Below are 26,436 nucleotides of genomic sequence, written 5' to 3'. Positions count from 1 at the left end.
TAGCACGTCATCTTAGTGGTGTAGCAAATTTTAATGGCCAGTACTGTATTTTCGTGTATAGCTTTAAACCTGGTTGTTTCCGGACCAGAGTCCCTCACCTCAGACTAATACATTTACGCTTTTCCATTATCTCTGGAAGATCGTAACATCATCACGGGATCACTGGACAGAAAATCCTCTATCGTATGTTTGCGATTTCCTTACTTTACTTGAAGCTCATTGCGGACATAACGCTCCCTACGGCACTAGGCTCGCTTCACAGTGTCCACATCAATCAGAACCACAAATACACTGGGGTGACAAAAGTCATGGGATACCACCTGACATGGTGTTGGAGCTCCATTTGCCCGGTGTAGTTCCGCAATTCGATGTGGTATGGACTCAACAAGTCGTTGGAAGTCCTCTGCAGAAATATTGAGGCATGCTGCCTCTACAGCCGCCCACAATTACGCAAGTGTTGTCGGCGCAGGATTTTTGGGCGCGAACTGTCCTGGCGATTACGTTCCATAAATGTTCGATGGGATTCATGTCGGGCGATGTGGATGTCAAACCATTGGTTCGAACTGCCCAGAATGTTTTTCAAACCAATCACGAAGAAATGTGGCACTGTTTGGGAACATGAAGTCCATGGATGGATAAGAAAATGTCTCCAAGTAGCTGAACATAGCCATTTGCAGTCAGTGATCGTCTTAGCTGGACCAGAGGAACCACACCATTCCAAGTAACCACAGCTCACACGATTATGGAGCCATCACCAGCTTGCACAGTTCTTTGTTGACAGTCTGGTTCCATTGCTTAGTGCGGTCAGCGCCACACTCGAACGGTAGTGGATTAGCTCTTACCAACTGAAATCGGGACTATATGATCAGCCCAGTCGTCTCCCACGTCGTTCGTCTGCTGCCACAATCCATTAACGCCAGATTTCACCCCACTGTCATAATGGATACATTTGTCTTACGTCCCACATTGATTTCTCCGCTTATTTCGCGCAATATTGCTTGTCTGTTAGAACTGTAAATTCTAAACAAACGCCTCTACTCTCCGTCCTTAAGTGAAGTCCGTCGGCCAGTGCGTTGTCCGTGGTGATCGGTAATTTCTGAAATTTGGTATTCTCGGCACACTCCTGACACTGTCTCAACAATGCCTGACGTACGATACAAAACTTGATTGTTCTACCAGCTGGATGAAATATCAGCAAAGCCAACAAACACTTTCTTACTTCGAGAAGAGTTGCCCCAATATATGATGTTCTAAGACATGAGTGAATGAAAATGAAAAGCAAGTCAACTTTTTTACGTTTTCATCTCCAAAATCTTAGACGTTTGAGAATGTCCGTAACATGTAACTTCCAGTTCGCGTTATTATCAATGTAAACACCTAAGAATTAAGAATACTGTGTTTCATTTACTGATTATTGCTAACAGTGTGGTCAAGTCTTTCGCACTACAGAATTACGTGAACTGTGTTTTAACTAAATTTAGCGACATCCATTTGCAGATAATCTGTTATTAACTTTCAATAAAATTCTGTTTACATATTCAAGTGTTGAGGTTTTTTCTTTAGTTCTTATAGAACACTGAATAGCCTGTGGTCCCAAATTCTTTTCGTTATACTTATTACTGATTTCTATCTATACCATCATCATCGCGGAGTGGTCTTGGGCGCCTTGCCACGGTTCGCGCGGCTCCTCCCTTCGGAGGTTCGAGTCCTCCCTTGGGCATGTGTGTGTGTGTTGTCCTTACCTTAAGTTAGTTTAAGAGATTAACTAGTGTGTAAGCCCAGGGAGCGGTGACCTCAGTAGTTTGGTCCCATACGAACTTACCACGAATTTCCAATTTCCATCATCATCAAACATATCTTTCATTCTAAGCTATTACATAAAACATCACCGTCAACAGATATAATGACGGAATAAAACAGTAATAAATTGATAATGAGTCGGTTTATCTGTTGACAGTGCCTATTTTGACTATATGGCTTTTATGTTTTCTGTAATAGTTTAGAATGAAAGACATATATGATGGTGATGGTATATATCGAAACCGGCAATGAAATAAAGGAAAAAAAATTTGAGGCCAAAGACTGTGTCGCTTTTGTCCTTCAGTGTGATGAAGTCACATTTAATAATTTCTCTGTTAGGCTTACAATACTTGTTTCATCAGCAAAGCAAACTATTTCAGCTACTTGGATGTATGATGGCAGATCATTTATACATAAGACAAGAAGAAGAGCGGACCCACTATCGATGCCTGTGGTATATTTGCAGTGATTATTCGCCATTCTGAAGATGCTGTTTAGTTGTGTAAACTCTCTGGGTTTTGTTAATGTGGCACTCTACATCATTTTAGTTAGACAGGTATATAAAAAGAACAATAGCGGTTCAAACATCAATCACTGTGACTCACTTGTAGCGATTATTCCCATTCTGAAGATACCGCTTTTTGGTGTACACTCCCTGGGTTTCATAATGCGATACACTGAATCCTTTTAGTGAAATAAGATGTAAACCAGTTACTAGCAAGATAATAAATATTTGAGCTTTTCTAGAAGTATGCTGTGAACTGCACAATCCAATGCTTCTGAGAAGTGAGAGAAAATACCTCAGTAAGCAGTAATATCTGCGTGTACGTTTGCATAACTACTCTGCAGTTCCAGTGACTGGCTGCGGATTCATCGAACCACTTTCAGTTCTACTCTCGAAAAGCACGTAGAAGAAACATTCATTTAAATCTTACCGTGCAAACTCTGATTTCTCTTATTTTATCGCAGTAGTAGTTTCTCCCTATGTAAGTAAAAGTCAACAAAATATTTACACATTCGGAGGAGAAAGTTGGATGAAATTTCGTGAAAAGATTTAACGACAACGAGAAACGCCTTTGTTTTAATAGCGGCCACCCCTACTTGCGTATGATGTCCGACAATCTCTTCCCTTTTTCCCGAAAACACAGAACAAGCTGCCTTTCTTTGAACATTTTAGATGTGATCCATCACTTCCATTTGGTGAAGATCCCAGACCACGCAGTAGTGGTCCAGAAGAAGACGGACAAGTGAAGTGTAAACAGTCTCTTTAGCAGATTTGTTTCATCTTCGAAATGTTCTGCAAATTTTACGTAGTATTTGGACCGCCTTCCCCATAACATTTTCTACGTGAACGTTGCACTTTAAGTTGTTCGTAATTGTAATCCGTAAGTATTTAGTTGAACCGATAACCTTCATATTTGTGAGATTTATCGAGTAGTCTAAATTTAACGGATCCCTTTTAGCACTTATGTGGGCGACTTCACCTTTCTTATTGTTTCGAGGAGTTATCACTTTTCGCACGATACAGATATCTTGAGTAAACAATTTTGTAATTAGTACTGATATTCAGATGACTTTATTATACGGTAAACGACAGCATCGTCTGGAAACAATCTAAGAAGGCTGCTCAGGTTGTCTCCCAAATCTTTTGTGTAGATTTGAAACAGCAGAGAACCTATAATGCTTTCTTGGGAAATGAAAGGTATCACTTCTGTTTCACTCGATGACTGTCCGCCGATTACTACGTACAATGACATTCCTGACAGGACATCACGAACCCAGTCCCACAACTTAAACGATACTTCGTAGAAACGCAATTTGATTATCTAGAAACGTAGAAACGCGGTATCAGTTTGAGACCCCGTCGATATAACTCATTACTTCCAGTGGATAAAGAACTACGAGTACTTGTGTTTCACAAGGATATATTTTCCGATTCTCTGTTTCGTGTCAATAGATTTTGTCCTTCGAGGTAATTCGTATTGTTCGAACACAATACATGTTACAAAATCCTACTGCAAATCAACGTCAATGACTCTGACATCGACATCTGGCTTGTGTAATTAAACGGGTTATTTCTCTCTTTCCTTTCTTGTGGATTGGTATGATCTCTGCAACTATTCAGCCGTTAGGCATGGATCTTTCGTCGAGCGAGCGGTGGTATATGATTGGTAAATATGGAACTATTACATCAGCATACTCCCAAAGGAACCTGATTGGTATACTGTCGGGACCGGAAGACATGCCTTTATTTAGGGAATACACCAGGGGGATGCTCAATTTTGAAACCGATATTCTTGATTTTCTTCAATAAACAAACAAAAAATTTCAAAACTGACTTTAGATCGTTATTGTACACCCTTATGAGCGCATTATGTACCTTTTTTATGTATAAAACTTGCACCCAGAGGAGACAACACGACATCGACCAAAGGCCTTAGCAGAGTGCGAAGCCGGTTGGTGGGAGTTCTGAAAACCATGATTTTCAACCTAGAACACAATTTCAAAATCTGCTTTGAACTGACGATATTGTGTCAAGTAGTACTCACGAATATTTATCAAATGCGGTTTTTAACAAAATGGTGGCTGTTTGGCTGAAAAGTCAATGTTTTCGACGAAGAAAATGTCTTACAAAACGGCGCATCAAAAAATTAATTTAAAGTGTACAAAATGTACAAAAATGTATAATGTAATTGCACATATATTTTATGAGTTAAATTCCAACCAAATTAAAAAACATTGATTAACTGGCTTCCGATTACCAATCGAAGTGTTATTTGCACGACTGGGGTGATGTTTTAGGTCTTTTCTATCCGTATGCCGGTAAATACATATGTCTGTCATTTTGAAGCACTCAGGTTTTTTTAATGGCACACAACGCCTCTTTAGTGTTTTATTGTTTATTAAAGTACAACCCAGGTTTCGGCATTTTATGCCAATTTCATGTATTTATTTTTATATCTTTAACATATACTGCAGGATACTTAACGTGTTGTCAAGCTCAAAGTTGACCATAAATTAAGAAACTTCGAGCTTGACAACATGTTAAATGTTAAAGATATAACATTAAATACTTGGAAATGACAAAGGAGGCCGAAATCTAGGTTGTACTTAAATAAACAATAAAACGGTAAAATGACGATGTGTTCCTTTAAAAAATACTGTACGACTGTTGCTCAGCAACAACAAAAATTGTTTACTGAAGTTTCGCTTCGTATAAAAAACAAACGAAATAACAAGTTAAGCAGACGCGAGACAAGCACATGCTTTCAGACTATTTGCCATAAACGTATCGTGTTACGAAGAGAAATCATGTTGAAAATAGTACTTCAGTTGATACTAATGCTCTCTGTGGTACATTAGAAATTAACAGGACCTCTATTCCGTCGGTAACTATTGCAGTTATATATATCAGTTGCATTCGAGTGCTCAGATGCGCGAGACCCTCATCCACTAAATCTTGGTTGTAACATATTTTAATATTTATGGCACACTTTATATGGATAATCTTAAAGACAGACTCACTAGGAATGTTTTTAGCCAATAAAGAAACTAACCTAAAAGAATTCCTGCCCTGTACTTCTACTCCCTTAACTTCTTTACAGACGAATGGAAAAACTGGTAGAAGCCGACCTAGGGGAAGATCAGTTTGGATTCCGTAGAAATATTGGAACACGTGAGGCAATACTAACCCTACGACTTATCTTAGAAGATAGATTAAGGAAAGGCAAACCTACGTTTATAGCATTTGTAGACTTAGAGAAAGCTTTTGACAATGTTGACTGGAATACTGTCTTTCAAATTCTGAAGGTGGTAGGGGTAAAATACAGGGAGCGAAAGGCTATTTACAATTTGTACAGAAACCAGATGGTAGTTATAAGAGTCGAGGGACATGAAAGGGAAGCAATGTTTGGGAAGGGAGTGAGACAGGGTTGTAGCCTCTCCCCGATGTTATTCAATCTGTATATTGAGCAAGCAGTAAAGGAAACAAAAGAAAAATTCGGAGCAGGTATTAAAATACACGGAGAAGAAATAAAAACTTTGAGGTTTGCCGATGACATTGTAATTCTGTCAGAGACAGCAAAGGACTTGGAAGAGCAGTTGAATGGAATGGACAGAGTCTCGAAAGGAGGATATAAGATGAACATCAACAAAAGCAAAACGAGGGTAATGGAATGTAATCGAATCAAGTCGGGTGATGCTGAGGGAATTAGATTAGCAAATGAAACACTTAAAGTAGTAAAGGAGGTTTGCTATTTGGGGAGCAAAATAACTGATGATGGTCGAAGTAGAGAGGATATAAAATGTAGACTGGCAATGGCAAGGAAAGCGTTTCTGAAGAAGAGAAATTTGTTAACATCGAGTATCGATTTAAGTGTAAGGAAGTCGTTTCTGAAAGTATTTGTATGAAGTGTAGCCATGTGTGGAGGTGAATCATGGATGATAAATAGTTTGGACAAGAAGAGAATAGAAGCTTTCAAAATTTGGTGCTACAGAAGAATGTTGAAGATTAAATGGGTAGATCACATAACTAATGAGGAGGTATTGAATAGAATTGGGGAGAAGAGAGTGGCACAACTTGACTAGAAGAAGGAATCGGTTGGTAGGACATATTATGAGGCATCAAGGGATCACCAATTTAGTATTGGAGGGCAGCGTGGAGGGTAAAAATCGTAGAGGGAGACGAAGAGATGAATACAGTAAGCAGATTCAGAAGGATGTAGGTTGCAGTAGGTACTGGGAGATGAAGAAGCTTGCACAGGATAGAGTTGCATGGAGAGCTTCTAACAATACCACCACTTGCAAAGTAGGTTAGAAATCAGATTAATAATGTTGCTCATGCAGCATATGTTCGCTTTATCGGGCAACAACAACGTTATTGACTGTGGATGGTATCGTCAGCATGGAAATAATGAAGTCACTGTAAAAAAGTCATTAATTTTGACACTTATCTTGAACGGATTCCCACGTAGATTTCGTCGAAGTTGTTATGGCTCATCTTGTTGATTCTAGGGCGATTCCACTTTGACTGCTAGAAGGTGCAGATCTGTATTTTAGGAATATTTGAAGGCCTAATAAATGCGTTTTTCAGGAAATTCTTAATGATCAAACAATCCCAGATCAGAACAATGGTATGGTAGAAATAATTTTTACTTGGTGTTCACGATCCACATTTTTATTAAACTTCTTGTAAATTCAGATATACTTCTTCTTAATTGCCACATCATCAAGGAAACAGTTTTGTATCAATCTTCATATATTTAATTTCCACTTTAACCAAACACAAGACTTGACTGTTCTTTTACAACGCGAAATAACAAGTTGACTTCTGCAAAGTGAAACAAAGACTGCTCTGTGCGCATTCGCGCCAAAACGGTTACAAGTAAGTCAAAGATTATGACAGTCTCACAGAAATGAATACACACAAGAGCCATATCATTGTAATATATCGATACATCGGAGTACCTATACATAAATAAAACCAAATGTGTATATTGTCACAAAAATATGTCTGTTACTTCGCAGCAAAGTAGTACGATATTACTGGTATCGAGAACTGGGGTTGGAGTGCCGTAATGGTCACGTAAATAAAGAACCATTACAAGCTGCATGAAACCAGTCGACTGACGACCACAAGAACAACAACAACAACAACAAATGTTTAGCAACTCCGCTTTAGTGTCTCTGTAGTCGATAATTTTAGCATCGCTATCACATTGCGAAGGTTTTGTGTGTGTCCTGCTGTTGGTGTATTTTACGCGTTACTGTAGTTGACTGTAAAGTGTGGCTGCAGGGTAACACCGTTTTCTGAGAAGTGAAGCGACGGAAGGACGCGGGTAGCCAGTACAGTGTGGGTGTTTTCCTCCAGGATGAAGGTGTGGTGCGGCCTGCTGGTGGTGGCCGTGGTGCTGGAGTCGGCCCTGGCCCTGGACCTGGGCCTGAGCAGCCTGTTCGGCGGCAGCAGCGAAGCCGGGAAGGAGGCTGTAGCTGAGGCGGTGGAGAGCGCGGACGTCAGCCCCAGCGCCGGCGCGGCCGCCGACTCCGCGGAGGGCAAGCAGACGCTGGCGCAGCCGCCGCCGCTGCAGCTGCCGGGCTTGCCGCCGCTGCCGGGCATCCCGGGCCTGCCGGCGCTGCCCACGCTGCCGCCGTTGCCCGTCACGCTGCCCTCGCTGCCGGGCATGCCGCCCATACACCGCACCGAGACCGTCTATGCCACGCGCACCGTCTTCGTCGAGGTGCGTAACCCACCACAACGAAATTCCCATTTGCGCTAGTCTACCGTACCTGTCTCGCAAGCTCTAGAACAGTGATCCAGTAAGTGTAGAATCGGTTTCTTCTGTTCCAGTGTGTGATTAAAAGACTTCTCACTCCTTAGATTACCGATTTCGGTCAGTGATGGTCATCATTAGATCAGTTTTCAAAGAGCACTGAGGATGGTCATCGCTGAGCGAAGCCGTTGGGCTAGGGTCTAAAACGTATTGTGATCCTACACTACTGGCCATTAATATTGCTACACCACGAAGATGACGTGCTACAGACGCGAAATTTAACAGACAGGAAGAAGATGCTGTGATATGCAAATGATTAGCTTTTCAGTGTATTCACCTACAACGAGCTGACATGAGGAAAGTTTCCAACCGATTTCTCATCCACAAACAGCAGTTGACCGGCGTTGCCTGCTGAAACGTTGTTGTGATGCCTCGTGTAAGGAGGAGAAATGCGTACCATTACGTTTCCCACTTTGATAAAGGTCGGATTGTAGCCTATCGCGATTGCGTTTTATCGTATCGCGACATTGCTGCTCGCGTTGGTCGAGATCCAATGACTGTTAGCAGAATATGGAATCGGTGGGTTCAGGAGGGTTATACGGAACGACGTGCTGGATCCCAACGGCCTCGTATCACTAGTAGTCGAGATGACAGGTATCTTATCCGCAAGGGTGAACGGATCGTCTGCGCTTACCCCTGACGCTGCATCACAGACAGGAGCGCCTGCGATAGTGTACTCAACGACGAACCTGGGTGCACGAGTGGCAAAACGACATTTTTTCGGATGAATCCAGGTTCTGTTTACAGCATCGTGATGGTCGCATCCGTGTTTGGCGACATCGCGGTGGCCGCACATTGGAAGCGTGTATTCGTCATCGCCATACTGGCGTATCACCCGGCGTGATGGTATGGGGTGCCAGTGGTTACACGTCTCGGTCACCTCTTGTTCGCATTGACGACACTTTGAACAGTGGACATTACATTTCAGATGTGTTACGATCCGTGGCTCTACCCTTCATTCGATCCCTGCAAAACCCTACATTTCAGCAGGATAATGCACGACCGCATGTTGCAGTTCGTATACGGGCCTTTGTGGATACAGAAAATGTTCGACTGCTGCCCTGGCCAGCACATTCTCCAGATCTCTCACCAATTGAAAACGTCTGGTCAATGGTGGCCGAGCAACTGGCTCGTCACAATACGCCAGTCACAACTCTTGATGAACTGTGGTATCGTGTTGAAGCTACATGGGCAGCTGTACCTGTACACGACATCCAAGCTCTGTTTGACTCAATGCCCAGGCGTATCAAGGCCGTTATTACGGCCACAGGTGGTTGTTCTGGGTACTGATTTCTCAGTAGCTATGCACCCAAATTGCGTGAAAATGTAATTACATCTAGTATAATATATTTGTCCAATGAATACCCGTTTATCATGTGCATTTCTTCTTTGTGTAGCAATTTTATTGGCCAGTAGTGTAGATGGAAGTAAAAGCGAGTTATTCTACGACATCTGTTATGGGGAGCCATACAATGCTGTTGTGGTCTTCAACTCGAAGACTGAATATATCGCCGATAAGGAACAGCACTGTGCCAGTCACTTCGTTATTTTCCCACTAAGCGTTTCGACGATTCACACCATTATCTTCTGGTGGAGAACTGTGTAGTTAAATTCCTGGTGTTAGTGTAGTGCGCAGATGCCTTTTCACTGCATCAGACGAAGTCTAAGGCACGTTGCATTTAGTCTTTTGTTAAAGCCAAAAAACACGAATTAGTACGAGTAAATTGTATTAATGAGTCCTCCACCTGATATGATGTTCACCATCGAAGCGCTTAGTGGGAATACGAAGTCTCTGACACAGTAAACCGTTTCATGTATTCCAGGCCGGCGCGGTGGTCTAGCGGTTCTAGGCGCTCAGTCCGGAGCCGCGCGACTGCTATGGTCTTCAGTCCCCTAGAACTTAGAACTACTTAAACCTAACTAACCTAAGGACATCACACACATCCATGCCCGAGGCAGGATTCGAACCTGCGACCGTAGCAACACCCCCTCAAGATCATCGCTGGTTACTGCACTCATTTCTCTGAGCTACCGTGCCGGCGTGACTGAACTACCCAAGAATGTTCCACGACCTTTCCTCAGAGCCTTACCTCCGCCAATATCTTATTTCATACCATCCAAACTTCACAGAACATCCTTCAGGTTGGGGCTAAGCGGTGCTTCCGTAATATCCTTTCTTTCAGGAGTTCAAAAATTCGTGAAATCTTCTCGGGTGATCAGCCGAGTAAAGGCGTCGTCTTCTCGCAACGTTGCGAGAAGACGACGCCTTTACTCGGCTGATCACCCGAGAAGATTTCACGAATGGAATACGCCGAGAAAGTCTCAAATCACATTTGAGTTCAAAAATGTTCAAATGTGTGTGAAATCTTATGGGACTTGACTGATAAGGTCATCAGTCCCTAAGCTTACACACTACTTAACCTAAATTATCCTAAGGGCAAACACACACACCCATGCCCGAGGGAGGACTCGAACCTCCGCCGGGACCAGCCAAACAGTCCATGACTGCAGCGCGCAAGACCGATCGGCTAATCCCGCGCGGCTTTTCTTTCAGGAGTACTTCTCCTGTAAGTTTCGTAGGAGGGGTTATGTGAAGCGTGGAATGTAGGAGGTACTGACAGAAGTAAAGCCGTGAGGACTGCTCGTGAGTCGTGCTTGGGTAGCTCTGTTAGTAGAGCATTTGCCATCAAAAGGCAAACCTCCCGAGCACGTGTCTTGGTCCGAAAAACAGTTTTACACCAAGGTGACAGAAGTCATGGCATACCTCCTAATATCGTGTCGGACTTCCTTTTGCCGGGCATAGTGCACCAGCCCGACGTGGCACGGACTCAGCAAGTCGTTGGAAGTCCCCTGCAGAAATTCTGAGCCATGCTGTCGCTATAGCCATCCATAATAGTGAAAGTGTTGACGGTGCAGGAATTTAGTCGCTTCTCGGTTATGTCCCATGAACGTTCGATGCGATTCATGTCTGGGGATGTGGGTGGCCAAATCATTCTCTCAAATTATCAGAATGTTCTTCAAACCAGTCGCGAAGAATTGGGGTCCTGTGACATGGGGCATTGTCACGGGCACATGAAGTCCATGAGTGGCTGCAAGTGGTCTCCAAGTAGCCGAACATATCCATGTAAACACACCCCACACTAATATGTAGCCACCAACACCTTGCACAGTGCCTTGTTGACAACTTGGATCCATCGCTTCATGGGGTCTCTGGCATCAGCTAGTGCGAATTAAAATACGGACTCATCCGACCAGGCCACGGTTTTCCAGTCGTCTATCTGCAAACCGATACGGCCACGAGCCCTGGAGAGGCGCTGCAGACGATGTCGTGCTGTTAGCAGCTCGATCGTCTGCTGCCACATCCAATTAATGCCAAATTTCGCCCCTCTGTCTTTGCGGAAATTTGGTATTTTCGACACACTCTTGACACTGTGGATCTCGGAATACCGAATTCCCTAACGATTTCCGAAACGGAGAGTCCCATGCGTCTAGCTCCAACTACCATTCCGCATTTAAAATCTGTTAATTTCCTGCGAGCGGACATAATCACGTCGGAAGCCTTTTCACAAGAATTACCTGAGCAAAAATGACAGATCCACTAATGCACTGCCCTTTTATACCTTGCGTACGCGACGCTACCGCCGTCTTTATATGTATGTGCATGTCGCTATCCTGTGACTTTTGTCGCTTAGTGTAATCTACTAGGGAGTTTGTTGTTTTATTTATTGTTGGAAGACTGGTTTTGGTTGGCTCTCCACGCTGTGCGCTCGGAAATCTCTTCATCTCTCCACAACTACACCCTACATCCATTTGAGCCTACTCACTGCAGCCAAGGTTTTGCAACATTAGTCCCAACCCACATTCCCTTCCACTACGAAACTGACGATTCCTTGAAGTATCAGTACGTGTGCCAGGCAACCGAACTCTTTTTATAGCCAAGTTGAATAGGATTTTGCCGCGCGGGTTTAGTCGAGTAATCTAGGGCTCTACAGTCGTGGACTGTGCGGCTGGTCCCGGCGGAGGTTCGTGTCCTCCCTCAGGCATGGGTGTGTTTGTTTGTCCTTAGGATATTTTAAGTTAAGTAGTGTATAAGCTTAGGGACTGATGACCGTAGCAGTTAAGTCCCATAAGACTTCACACACATTTGAACATTTTTTTGAATAGTATTTTTTTCTCTCCAATTCTCTTCAGTACCTCCTCATTAGTAATACGATCTACTCATCCAATCTGCAACATTTTTCTGTAGTTACCTGTTGTGAAGTCAGCATAGAGATTATGACGCAGCAGTTGACCAAAGGTGTTATTTATTTAACTGAAAAACACAACATGTTTCTGGAAGACAGGATCCCATTATCAAATTGTATAAACAAGATAAACAGAAATAATCATTTCTCATTATTTCATGTACTAACATACATACAACGGACTGATTTTCGTTATTCCGTTACAGGCGTCTTCGTATGTGAAATATTCATTTAAGTTTTCCTTGTTTGTGGAACCTGATAATGGGATCGTGTCTTCCAGAAACACCCTCTGTTTTTAAATTAAATATATTACACACTTAGGCAACTGGTGCCTCATAATTTCAGTACTGATGCTCCTGTAGCACCACAGTTCGAAAGCTTCGATTCTCTCCGTGTGTGATCCGTTTATCGCCCACATTTTACCTCCTTGCAACGTTACACTCCAGGCATGTTGAGCAAAGATTTTCTTTGAAGTCTGATTCGCAGTTGTCGTTAATTCCTTATATGAGTCAATGCAACCCTCAGTTATCAGTTTTTAGTTCATTGTTGCAGTATTGCACAATTTTGCCCTTAGGCAAGTTTGAAGTGCCTTGCACTGTTGATACATATTGTATATGAAGCGCGCCACGTGACATTTGCGCTAAGAAGTGCTACGCTAAGTAGTAAAACTCATCTACTACTTTTAGCGTCACGTGTGCTAAACTAATTCCCTCAGCAACGCCTGACTTAAGTCGATTACACCTCGTTGCCCATATTATGTCGCTACTCAAGTCAGTAATTGTGCAGTCTTGATGACAGAATGTTGTCATTTGGAACATTATAATTATGGTGAATTCTGATGCCTCGAAATGTTCGTCTTCAGCACCCAAGCATTTATCCGTGGCTTCATTGCTTTTGTCATAAACCAGTACTTGAGGTTACATCTGCAAACTATTTCATGTATCAGTTACCCCATTTGTATTTAGTTGCACTACAGTTTCGCTGATGCATTGTTTGACGACGATGTAGACGTTTATTGTCACAGTAGGTAGCGCCTGAGCATGGTGTTGTAACCTTCCAATGTCGTACACAGTCTAAATTGTCGTCAATGAAGTGTAGCTAAGTAGAAAGGAAGTTGCTGATGTGTGAAACTTACACAGGGGGAAGAAATCTGTTTCCCCCAATTACATTAATGAGTCGAATTTAGTGCTTAACTCCTCACTGTACTTACTTTTAAAACATGATCCAAACCATTATTTTCAGTTAAGATTCTTCATTTCAACTTGAGCAGTTGATTCGTCTACAGATATATGGACGATATAGTGCCATATTTGATACTGATGCCATGCAGTATGCAAATTACGTCTAGGAAGACGGTATCTTTCTCAGTATTCACCGGATTGACGATTCCATTTCGATGAGTGATGTTGTTGTGTCTACCAGTTGCTGCGGTTTTTTATGCCTGCTCACTACCCCTCAGAAATAAGGCTAAATCAGTCCTTGAAATATTCACACATATATGGAATTATCAACTGGTTGGATAAGCGGAAATATACCATCACTCACGCTGAGCGAAAGTTAGAGGTCACTAAGTCGAATTAGCTATCGAACACTGTGTACTGATGTAATCAGACTGCCTCTAAGTTCAGATACTATTGGACGAATAAAAGAATTGTTCTCCCGCCAGGCGTTAGAGCGGTATCCGAGCATAAAAACCTGTAAAATTGTGGGTACTTTGCATTTTAGAGGGCATTAGTAATAAATACACCTGTGTCTTGTTTCATAAGTAGCATCTTAAAAACTGTAATCAGTTTCCGGGCCAATGCTCATATCCATCTCGAAATGTCATGATATTTTGGACAGGCCATAATATATTCTGTGAGTCTCTAGGTGATTTCAATCTTTTCGATGATTTCAATCTTTAAGTTGAAACTGTTAATGTTTAATGTAAAATTATGCGAGTCGTAGAACATTTTAAAATGAAATTATAATGAATTACGGCCAATGAAAAGTATTGTTGGTATTAGCTTTCGAAACAAACAACTTCTTCTTTACTGTCCATCAGCCAGCCACTTGGCTGGCTACATGACCATCCACCTCCATTTCATTTTCTCTGAGGCTGCAGTTACGTCATCCAGCCCATCAGTTTTTGGGTGGTTTTCGATTTAAAAGCATTTTGCTCATTGCGATAAGTCAAAACTGGTTATCCACACTTATTATAACTTTCCTCTTCGGACACATTGGAAACTTTATTTTGAAACTTCGCTTTAGTTTCCCTAAAGCAAACCACGTTATTTTACCCTCTGTTTATGTATCTGTATGTCCATATGGATATTGTTTGCAATTGTCCTAAATATAAAAACTTATCCACTGCTTTTACTGCTTGGTTGCTAATTTGTACTATTTTAGTTTCGATATGTTGACTATACATAATGTTTGTCTTATTGATTTTCAAACTTGTTCTGTTAATCCATTCTATCGGTTGCTGAAATTTGTTTGGACTGCAGGCAGCAAATAGAAACTTGTCAACAAAAACGAAAATGGTTCACATATTTTACATTACTGCGTATTTTATCTTCGTTTTTCCATTTAAAGATCCAAAAATTTCTAAGTTTCCGAGTATAGTTTTGCCTCATTCCTCTTTCAGATCTCAATCTGTTACTGTTCCGAAAAAATCTAATCCAAGTTGTAGAAGTAACATATTCGTTGATTTAGCGTCATATTTCTCAATGGTTCTACAGATTTTGTTGTAACTGAGACTAAATCTTTTAAAAATCTATGAGTCCCAGGCAAAGTCGCAGTTCATACTAGCTGCACCGTTCTATAATTTATTTAGCGGCTTGTGCTATGAACACTGCTAAAACCAGCTTGTTCCTTTGCCTGATTAAAATCCAATGTTACTTTTATACACTTGGCGATAATTTTAAAAATATCTTGTATATTACGGTGAGGGGTTGGTAAGTCTAACTTTGTATATGCTTTTTCTGTTCCTTTTTTTTTAAGGAGAATAATTACAGCGTTTTTCCAGGTTAGGACATTGTCTTCTTCCTTATTAATTATGTATTATATACGGACCAGCAAAATAATTGTGAGAAAACCGGAACAGAAGAGAATCGAAGCATTTAAGATGTGGTGCTACAAAACAAACGAATATTGAAAATTATGTGGAGTGGTAAGGTAAGGAATGAGAAGGTCCTGCGCAGACTCCGAGAGGAACGGAATATGTGGAAAATACTGGCAGGGAGAAGGGAGAGGATGACAGGACACCTGTTACGACATCAGGGAATGACTTCCACGGTACTGGAGGGAGCTGCAGAGGCCAGAAACTGTGGAGGAAGACAGAGACTGGACGGAGGTTGCAAGTGTCACTCTGAAAAAAAAATTTGTTCAAATGGCTCTAAGCACTATGGAACTTAACATCTGAGGTCATCAGTCCCCTAGACTTAGAACTATTTAAAACTAACTAACCTAAGGACATCACACACATCCATGCCCGAGGCAGGATTCGAACCTGTGACCGTAGCAGCAGCGCGGTTCCGGACTGACGCGCCTAGAACCGGGTGTGCTACTCTGAGATGAAGAGGTTGGCACAGGAGAGGAATTCGTGGTGGGCCGCATCAAACCAGTCAGAAGATTTAAATAAAAAAATTAAAAAAAAAAAAAATAAAAAAAACTGTCCACGCATATTATTTCTATGTCTCTACAGCGCCAGTTCATGACGAATTTCACGTTAACTGTATTGGTAAAATGCATGTATACAGGCATTGACTACAAACAGTTTGCTCACTGCCGTCGTAGACGAAGAAGGTGAATTTTTCCATTTTTGAATGGGAACGATCATAGGAAAGGGGAGGAAGAGCAGTATTTCTGAAACGGTGATTATGATTTGGTCACTGGCCAAATAAACCAAAGAAAAAGAGATTAATATCTTAAAATATAGCGACCCTTGCTGCGTTTTGGTTGCCGAAGCAGTGGGTAAAACCGAAGCTGCTGTCAGTTGGTTTGGCATATGGTCTTCGGCGAGAAAGTTGGAGAAGAAACCTGATTCAACAAATGCTGCCAGAAATCAGTGCTGAGATATCAGCGTTGCAATTTAAAACTATTCGTGATTTTCGCTAGGACTGTACATCTACATAAAGGCACTGTCGACAAATTTGGTTACAATGCCGTTCTCAAGTTCTCTGGCACGTTATTATTGTCGTCTCCGGTACGGATGAGGTACACGAGAAAGACAGCATGTATGTATATGTGGATAGAAGTGTCGAAAACTAGCCAGGATACATAATCAAGACACCAATGTAGCTTTATAAAGGCCAAATTTTCCGGATCGTAACCTAACTGGACATCTGTAGAACAATATTATTGTTGGACTCACTGTGTTAATCTTTCGATATACACCTCACAACAGCCGTGAGGACTCATCAGATATAATAGTTCAAGAGATATGCGGAGATCTATCAGATCGCGAATCACAAGCCGATCATTTATATCTGCAGCTACATCTGCATCTACATCTATACTCCGCAAGGCTCCTTACGGTGTGTGGCGGACGATACTTCTGGTACCGCTATCATTTCTCCAATCGCGAATGAGCGTGGGAAGATAGGCTGTGTGTAAGTCTCCATATAAACTGTAATTTCTCTGATGTCTCCCGTCATGGTCATTTAGTGAGGTGTTTGTAAGAGTAAATAATACGTTTTCTGCTTCTTTTGGGAAAGTAGGCTCTCGGTATTTATCAGTAATCCTCTCCGTGATGCACAATGCCTTTGTTGTAGCATCTGCTACTGGAGTTTGGTGGACATCACTGAAACGATGACGAAATGCAGTGCTTCTCTTATAAACTGCTCTATCTCCTCTATAAATCTTACCTGCTGAGGATCTCAAACTGACGAGCATTACACTTCTTTCGTGATCATTTACGTTTCCTTGACATTCTTTCAATGAATCTCAGCCTGCTTTACATACGACTAGTTTTATGTGATCGTACCAGTTTAGGTCTATGCGGATGGATTCTGCTAGATATTTTACAGTCTTTACTTTTTCCAGGCTTTATTTGTAGTAGCGTAATCGAAAAGCAATGAGTCAGCCAGCTTATTTGTGCGTAACGGGTTACATTTGTTTACTCGTTTTTGAAGTATCGATCCTACACATGCCACCTTACATTTCCCTACGGTTTCTGGCGTTGCAACTTTCCCACATTCAACGGCATCGACTGTGTGTGATGGATACTCCGAATGTTAACACGGCATTACAGAAAAGTGATTCCACAGTGTGTAGGAAATTTCGATCACCCTGGGAACTAATCTGTTTTTTGATGATTGATGAAATGAACCTGGCCCCGCCGCGCGGGATTAGCCGCGCGGTCTTGGGCGCAGCAGTCATAGTCTGTGCGGCTGGTCCCGGCAGAGGTTCGAGTCCTCCCTCGGGCATGCGCGTGCGTGTTTGTCCTTAGGATAATTTAGGGACTGATGACCTTAGCAGTTAAGTCCCATAAGACTTCACACACATTTGAACACTTTTTTTGAAACTGGCCCTCTGTGTTTGTTAATATCAGTGATTCTATAACTGGAGTATTATGCTATCAATGCTTTTTTGATTAACTTTAAAAGAGCAGTAGTTGTCACTAGTCTCTGTCGTGAGAGTTAACCGGAAAATTTCGCTTGTTGCAGGTAACGAAGAAGGTGACGGAGCACCCGGTGTGTGTGACTATGTACGGCGTCAAGCCGCCATGCTTCGGACCGCACGAGCACGGCAAGTACCGCGAGAATGAAGACGACGAAGACGACTACCCAGAGGAGGGGCTCTACATCAGCCCGTCTTCCGCCAAGAGGTCAGTATCACTGCTTGCTGCAGTCGTGTGACTCCTCCATTTTCTAGTGGGATGTAATGTAAGGTCACATCGCAGTACGATTATTTAAGTACTGTGCGCAGATGGGATAGGAAGCTTTTTACAATTTTCAGGAATCCAGTGAAATTGAGTTTCTTTCGGAAAATAAAAGAATCTCGAATGGGACAAGCCTATCAGTCTTAACTCTCATTAGTATTTTTCTTTTCCTTCCCGCTGTTAGTCTAACTTGAGAAGGTCCGCCTTTTTGCATTCATACCCTCCACTTTCCTCGGGAATGCCATGACTTTCACTGTCTCCATCTCTTGTTTCAGCGGCCCTCCTCGAAGCTGCATGCTCTTTTTTTGATCCATTCTACCACCACTCAAAATATGGAAAGCAAAGAGCTTTAAGTAGAAGAGATGTTTCTCGCGGTAGTGAAGATAAACAAGTACTCATAACTCTTTGTATTTTAGAGCCCAGGTTTACTAGACTTTTTTTTTATGTTTCGGCCCATACTACCACCTCCGAAAGTTTGCCGGTGGCGTTCTGGTTCATGCTGTATACGTAAAAGGCTGCAGATATTCCCAGACAACTCGCTGAAAATCGAATCTCGACATTTAGTAAATTTCACTTATATTCTTTGGACATCTATTCCAAGCTTACTAACTAAAAACCGAGCTTTGAAATTACATATACTTTACGAGATATTGTTGGAGAATACCACTACTAAACGTTGTCGAACGTTGACCGTGATCGGTTTCCTGAGTTCAACCAATCTTGACTGTTTTTGTTGGCAATTATGTGTACGCTCATGTTCCCTTCTTCACACTAATGTCGGTTCCCAATCCACACGACAGGATGGTATCTCACCAGTGGATCCAGGTTTAATATTTCACTCTGTAACAGCGAGAGCGCTGGTTTGAAACTCTCTGACAGAGTAAAGCTGTGTGCCGTGCCGGCGTTCGCATCGCAGCGCCAACGCAGAAAGAAATAGTTATAGGCAATATTAACTGCTAAATTATTAATATATGGAAGAAGCCTGCGAGTGTATAAAACCTTCCTGAAGGATATCTGATGTGATCTCTGCGTTCGTTGATGACTGTCTAGGATTTCGATAGAGCGTTGTTTCCCGTATGTTCATTAATTCTCAATTGAACAAGATAAATACGAAATCGGACGAGATATTCCAAATGAAAATGCTTGGTCTAGTATCTTTCCAGACATTTAAAAAGGTTTATTTTTTACAATTAGAGTGTTATTTCTGAAGAGTACCTTTTGAGTTTAGTATTATAAATGTTTTCGAATTCTGTGCTTATTACCCTCGGATAATTCTCACTGCACCCAACTTGGTTCCATTATTAACAATAATTTTTTTCCGGATCCCTTCAATGGAAATATTTTCTTTCTGATAGCAAGACTACATGTAGCCCTTCTCATTGAGTTTTTACCGACTCTTAGGGAATACGTACAGAGAACATACATCTTACATACGCACATGTATCTCTTGAACTTCATTTCATCATTTTTTCTCAAAAAATAGCTCCTTCAATAGGCTTCATGCCTTCTAGCCAACAAAAATTATTTAAGTTACTTTATTTTTATCCTTGGTTTCAGATTGAATGATATTACCTATGTATCTGAAATCCTCGTGTAATTACAGAAACATGTCACGAATGAGAACTTCCTTTTTAGATCTTGCGCACTACCAGAAACTATATCTGAGCCGATCATAAGCTCCTTTAGTCTAGAATGCCGTCAGAAATATTTTTTCCTAAATTACACATCTTCGCAAATGGAGTATTGCCTTTGTTCCGGTTTTATGCGATTTTTATGCCATGAATTGAATTGATGTAATCGATACGATATCAACACTGTAATTAATACTTGAGTTAATTTTGGTCCACATGTACCTTACTTAGAGACTTTTATTTGTCATAATGCCCATCACCTTTCAACACAAATGACAAGTCAACTTAATTTTGCACAGGTTTACATTAATTATTTTTGTGCTAAGATGTACACGATAACGACCGATAGCCCGCAAAAGAGGACAATGTTTAATTTCCAAACTTCTCCTGTAGTCCTTCAAGAAAGGGCAGTCGCTTCGCTTTGCAATTAGGGCAGTTTATCAGTTGTATGCCCAGCCTTCATTTGACGAGAAACACTTAGAATATAACGGGGTAGGAAACGAGGTACTCATTTTCGGCAGTCGAAGTCTACACCTACTGCTGTACTTCACAAGCCACGTTAGGCTATGGGGCAGAAGGTGTTTTCAGTACTGCTGTTAATTCCTCCCGCCTCCCCCCCCCCCCCCCTCTCCCCTTCTTCCAGTTCTGTTTGCGAATGGTGCGTGGGAAAAACGACTGTTGATAAACCTCTGTATAAATTCCGTCTCGTCTGATTTTCTCGTCATGGTCAGTACGAGACGTATCTAGCAGGATCTAATGCCTCGGAACTTCAACAGCAGACCTCTCGGTGATACACAACGCCTTTCTTGCAGCGTCTGCCACAGGAGTTTGATGAGCATTTCCGTAAAGCTCTCGTGGTTATTAACTGACTTCGTGACGAAATGTTCCGCTCTTCGTTGGGTGTTCTCTATCAATGCTATTAATCCAACCTCGTAAGGGCCCAAGGAGACGAGAAAAACTCAAGTACGCCTGTTACAGATATTTTACAAGCCACTTCTTTTGTGGAAGAATTACAGTTAGTTAATTTTTTTCGCTAATAATGCAATCGAAGAACAATGAACCTCTACACCAATTTATGCGCAGTACGTTGCACTTATTTACGTTTAGTCTCAACTGGCAGTACCTGTAAGAATACTTTATCGATCCTCCTCAGCTCTTCCTGCTTTTCGCTTCAGTCATATGGCGTTGTTAGCTTCCCACATATGACACCATTGTCTGCGAACAGCCTCCTACGTTATCCATTAGATCACTTACGTACATTGTAAACCGTAACGGCCCTATGATACTCCCTTGGTGAACTCCCGATTGTCTATACTGACGGAAAATAATCACAACACGAAAAATAATTAATGCAGAATAATGAAATTTCGGGAATACATTTGTCTAACTAACAAATTTAACCGATTAACATTGCAAGATCACAGGTTAATGTAAGCACGAGATAAGGTATTGCAGATGAGAAATGCTGAAATATTAATAACCGTCAGAATGTTGAATGCAAGCGTGTCGGATGTCAGTTTGTGCGACGGATTTCCATGCCTTTTGCCATGTCCGTCAATACAGGGACGGTTAATGCTGTTTGTGGATGACGCTTGAGTTGTACTCTGATGATGACCCATACGTGCTCGACTAGAAACAGCTCTAATGATCGAGCAGGCCAAGGCAACATGTCGAGACTCTGTGGAACATGGGCTACAACAGCAGTAGGTGGGCCAGCGTTATCCTGTTGGCAAACATTCCCTAGAATGCTTTTCATTAATAGCAACAAAACAGATCGAACCACCAGATTGACGGACAAATTTACAGTCAGGGTGCATGGGATAACCACGAAAGTTCTCCTGCTGTCGTACGAAATCGGACCACAGACTATAACTCCAGGTGTAGGTCCAGTGTGTCTAGCAGGCAGACATGTCGGTTGCAGGCCCTCAACTGGCCTACTTCCAACCAACAGACGGCCGTCACTGCCGCCGGGACAGAACAAGCTTTCATCCGAAATATCAGACCTTCATCGCGCTCTCCAATGACGTCTCGCCTGACAACATTAAAGTCACAGATAGCAGTGCTTTTGGTTCAATAAAATGCATACTAAAGGGCGTCTAACTCTCCTTGCAGTAACCGATTTGTAACTGTTCGTTGTGTCACTATGGTGCCAACTGCTGCTTAAGCTGCTGCTGCAGACGCAGTACAATACGCCAGAGCCATACGCCGAACGCTATGGTCGTCCTTCTCGGTAGTGACACGTGGCCGTCCGGAAACTGGTCTTCTTACGACCGTACATTCCCGTAACCACCGTGCCAGCCATCAAGTACGAGGGGCGTTTGAAAAGTCCGTGCAAGAATGAAAATACTTACGTGTTTGGTGTCAACCTTATTTTTTCGACATAGTCTCCTTTCAGACTTATACACTTCGTCCAACGCTGTTCTAATTTGTTGATCCCTTCTTAATAATAGGAATTGTCCAAGTCTGCAAAATAGCTATTAGTTGCTGCAATCACCTCCTCATTTGGATAAAATATTTGTCCCGCCAGCCATTTCTTCAAATTGGGGAACAAATAGTAGTCCGAGGGAGCCAAGTCTGAAGAATAGGGGGGATAAGAAATGAGTTGGAATCCTATTTCCATTAATTTTGCGACCACAACTGCTGAGACGTGTGCTGGTGCATTGTCGTGATGGAAGAGGACTTTTTTGCTGTCCAATCGCCGGTGGTTTTTTTACAGCTCGGTTTTCAGACAGTCCAACAACGATGAATAATATGAACCTGTAATAGTTTTACCCTTTTCCAGGTAGTCGATGAGGATTATCCCTTGCGAATCCCGAGGGACAGTCGCCATACTCTTTCCGGCCGAAGGAATGGTTCAGATGGTTCAAATGGCTCTGAGCACTATGCGACTTAACTTCTGAGGTCATCAGTCGCCTAGAACTTAGAACTAATTAAACCTAACTAACCTAAGGACATCACACACATCCATGCCCGAGGCATGATTCGAACCTGCGACCGTAGCGGTCGCTCGGCTGCAGACTGTAGCGCCTAGAACCGCACGGCCACTCCGGCCGGGGCCGAAGGAGTGGTCTTCGCCTTTTTTGGTGCAGATTGTCCCTTGGTAACCCATTGTTTAGATTGTTCTTTGGCCTCAGGAGTGTAGCAATGTATCGATGTTTCATACACGACGCTTAAAGTCCTGCGGATTCTTCCTGAACAGGTGCAAACCATCCTTGCAACACTTCACACGATTCCGTTTTTGGTCAAGCTTGAGCAATCGAGGAACCCATTTTGCGGATAGCTTTCTCATGTCCAAATGTTTATGCAAAATATTATGTACCCGTTCATTCGAGATGCCCACAGCACTACCAATCTCACGAACCTTAACTCTTCTGTCAACCATCACCATATCATGGGTTTTTATCTATGACTTCTGGAGTCGTAACCTGCACAGAGCGTCCAGAACGTTCAGCATCACTTGTGCCCAAATGGACACTCCGAAAATTTTGAAATCACTTATAAACTGTTCTAATCGAAGGTGCAGAGTCACCGTAATGTTTATCAAGCTTCTCTTTAGTCTCATGAGGCGTTTTGCCTTTTGTAAAGTAATGTTTAATCACCACACGAAATTCTTTTTCGTCCATTTTTTGACAATCACTCGACTTCCTTGATTCATACGAATGCCAAACATAAAGAAATAGACCAATACGGCTGAAACTTGGTGTGCGTTCTTTCCAAAGATGCTACTAACTAAACATAACCTCGATACGCACCGGTGGTTCCATCTCTCGGATTTTGCACGGACTTTTCAAACGCCCCTCGTACAGTGACAACATTCCTCACGAGTCTCTCTGCAGTGTTGCAGAAGGCAAATCCAGCTTCTCATGGACCTATTACTTGACCTCTTTCAAACTCAGTGAGCTATTGATTATGGCGTCTTAAATGCATTCTTGATTAACATCAACTCACCACGTCCATTAAAGGTAACTAACGCTTTTGACCGCTACAGTTTGGTATAAACAAACCTGATTTACATCCCCATAGTGACGCTACTAACGCCACTCTTCTGTGACTGCCGCGAAATTGGAATAGAAACCCTCCTACCAACTTAAGTGTATGTCGCACAACTCCTTATTGGGGTTGCGATTTCTTTTTCCATTAGTGTATTATCGTCTGCGTTTTATACAACGGTATGTCCGTGACCTCCAGGATCACCGCCACAGCCGCTCCCGACTCTGGTCTGCATTTCGAGTACCGCGAGGGTCGCAGTTCCGAACAGGACAGCACTGCGCTGGAGGGGAGCACCTCGCTGGAGGCCTCCGCGGGAGACGCCGAGAGCGAGCGCGAGGCGCGCTACCTGGAGTTCCGCCGCGCCACGCCGGCGCCCGAAGAGGTGGCCACGGCTCTGGAGGAGACAGCCCTCGCCCTGCCCTCCGAGAAGCAGCAGCGCGTCTTCAACAACCTGCTGCCCGCCGTCATCGTCACGAGGATACTCACTAAGACACTCTGGGTGACCAAAGTGGAAAAGGTCATCGACAAACACGTCACAGCCACTATGGAAATCAAAAACTGCGTACCCCCTGATAGCAAGATTCCGTTCTGCAAAAAGAGTGACAAGCCCAAACCGCCGCCACCTGTTCACAAACCCGATCACTATGACTATGACCACTACGACCACAATCCCAGTCAGGGTGATCACAAACCTGACTACTATGATGACAAACCTGACCACTACGATCACAAACCAGGCCCATATAACCATAAACCAGCACCCTATGATCACAAACCACCTTCTCATCCTCCTCCAAAACCGGATTACTATGAGCACAAACCGCATCAACCTCCTCCTCCTCCACCAAAACCGGATTACTATGACCACAAACCACACCATCCGCCTCCTCCTCCTCCTCCAAAGCCAGATTACTACGATCACAAACCAGACTATCCTCCTCCTCCCCCTCCAAAGCCAGATTACTACGATCACAAACCAGACTATCCTCCTCCTCCCCCTCCAAAGCCAGATTACTACGATCACAAACCAGACCATCCTCCTCCTCCCCCTCCAAAGCCAGATTACTATGACCACAAACCGCACCATCATGCTCCACCTCCTCCTCCCCCAAAGCCAGATTACTATGACCACAAACCGCATCCTCCTCCAGCAAAACCAGATTACTATGACCACAAACCAGACCATCCTCCTCCTCCTCCTCCTCCTCCAAAGCCAGATTACTATGACCACAAACCGCATCCTCCTCCTCCTCCTCCTCCAGCAAAGCCAGATTACTATGAGAACAAACCAGACCATCCCCCACCTCCTCCTCCTCCAAAGCCAGATTACTATGACCACAAACCGCATCCTCCTCCTCCTCCTCCTGCAAAACCAGATTACTATGACCACAAACCAGACCATCCTCCCCCTCCTCCTCCAAAGCCAGATTACTATGACCACAAACCGCATCCTCCTCCTCCTCCTCCAGCAAAACCAGATTACTATGACCACAAACCAGACCATCCTCCCCCTCCTCCTCCTCCTCCAAAGCCAGATTACTATGACCACAAACCGCATCCTCCTCCTCCTCCTCCGCCAGCAAAGCCAGATTACTATGACCACAAACCAGACCACTCTCCCCCTGCACCTAAGCCAGACTATCCTCCACATCCTCCCAAGCCAGACTACCCTCCAAAAACAGCCCACTATGACCACAAACCTGCGTCCTCACCTCATCCAGTCCCTCCACCTAAACCAGACCACTATAAGCCAGTTCATGAAACGAAACCCGAACACTTTGATTACAAGCCAGATCATCACGAATACGACTATCCAGAACCTTCACCAAAGCCTGTTCACGTTAAGCCTGTTTACGATGACCATGACTATGATTATGACCACAAACCAGCACATCCTGACAGCAAGCCCACTCATCCACAATATGATCTCGAACATGACTACAAGCCTGGCCACTACAAACATTCTTATCATCACTTCATTAATGGAGACCACGAAACTGAAAAGCCAGAGCCGGTCTCGACACCACCAAATGAGCATGACGACGAAGAATCACCACATAAGCCACCACTGACAGAGGCCATTCCTCCTCCTCCTACGACACCATCTCCTTCAACTCCTCCAGTGAAAGCACCCTCTTCAGGCAAAGTGCAATGAGCATGACGGCGAACAATCACCACATAAGACGCCACTGACAGAGGCCATTCCTCCTCCTCCTACGCCACCATCCCCTATAACTCCTCCAGTGAAAGCACCCTCTTCAGCCAAAGTACCGCCTCCATCAATATCACCACCACTACATTCTCCCGTTGACTACACCAAAAAACCACCTCCGCATTCTCATTAGGTAGATAATCTCTTCAGTGAGCTATATCGAGATGCAGAGAAGAGACTTAACGTGACAGAATCATCTAAGTTTACATAGTCCATATGGTCTAATGATATTGTGTAGAAAACGCATAGAACTCGAATATTCTGCTTTCATTCACCACGGACATATTTATATTAATAATTTATTTTTAATTTATATTGTACGGACTTGTGTCGCTGAGACAAGAGAATAAATTAAATGTGAGTAATA

At 43.0% G+C, this 26,436-nt stretch overlaps 1 protein-coding gene across 1 annotated transcript; it reads left to right on the top strand.

The window, feature by feature from the left end:
- The first annotated feature begins 7,670 nt into the window (after positions 1 to 7,670).
- Positions 7,671 to 26,012, top strand: LOC124613616 (extensin-like). The gene is made up of 4 exons (XM_047142332.1): positions 7,671 to 8,036; positions 18,022 to 18,182; positions 24,056 to 25,007; positions 25,125 to 26,012. The coding sequence occupies exons 1-4, from the start codon at positions 7,671 to 7,673 to the stop codon at positions 26,010 to 26,012; spliced, it is 2,367 nt and encodes a 788-aa protein (XP_046998288.1).
- Positions 26,013 to 26,436: the final 424 nt, after the last annotated feature.

This window comes from Schistocerca americana, chromosome 4 (genome assembly GCF_021461395.2).
Source record: "Schistocerca americana isolate TAMUIC-IGC-003095 chromosome 4, iqSchAmer2.1, whole genome shotgun sequence".
Classification (NCBI taxonomy): domain Eukaryota; kingdom Metazoa; phylum Arthropoda; class Insecta; order Orthoptera; family Acrididae; genus Schistocerca; species Schistocerca americana.
This window is presented reverse-complemented; position numbering and strand designations above follow the sequence as displayed.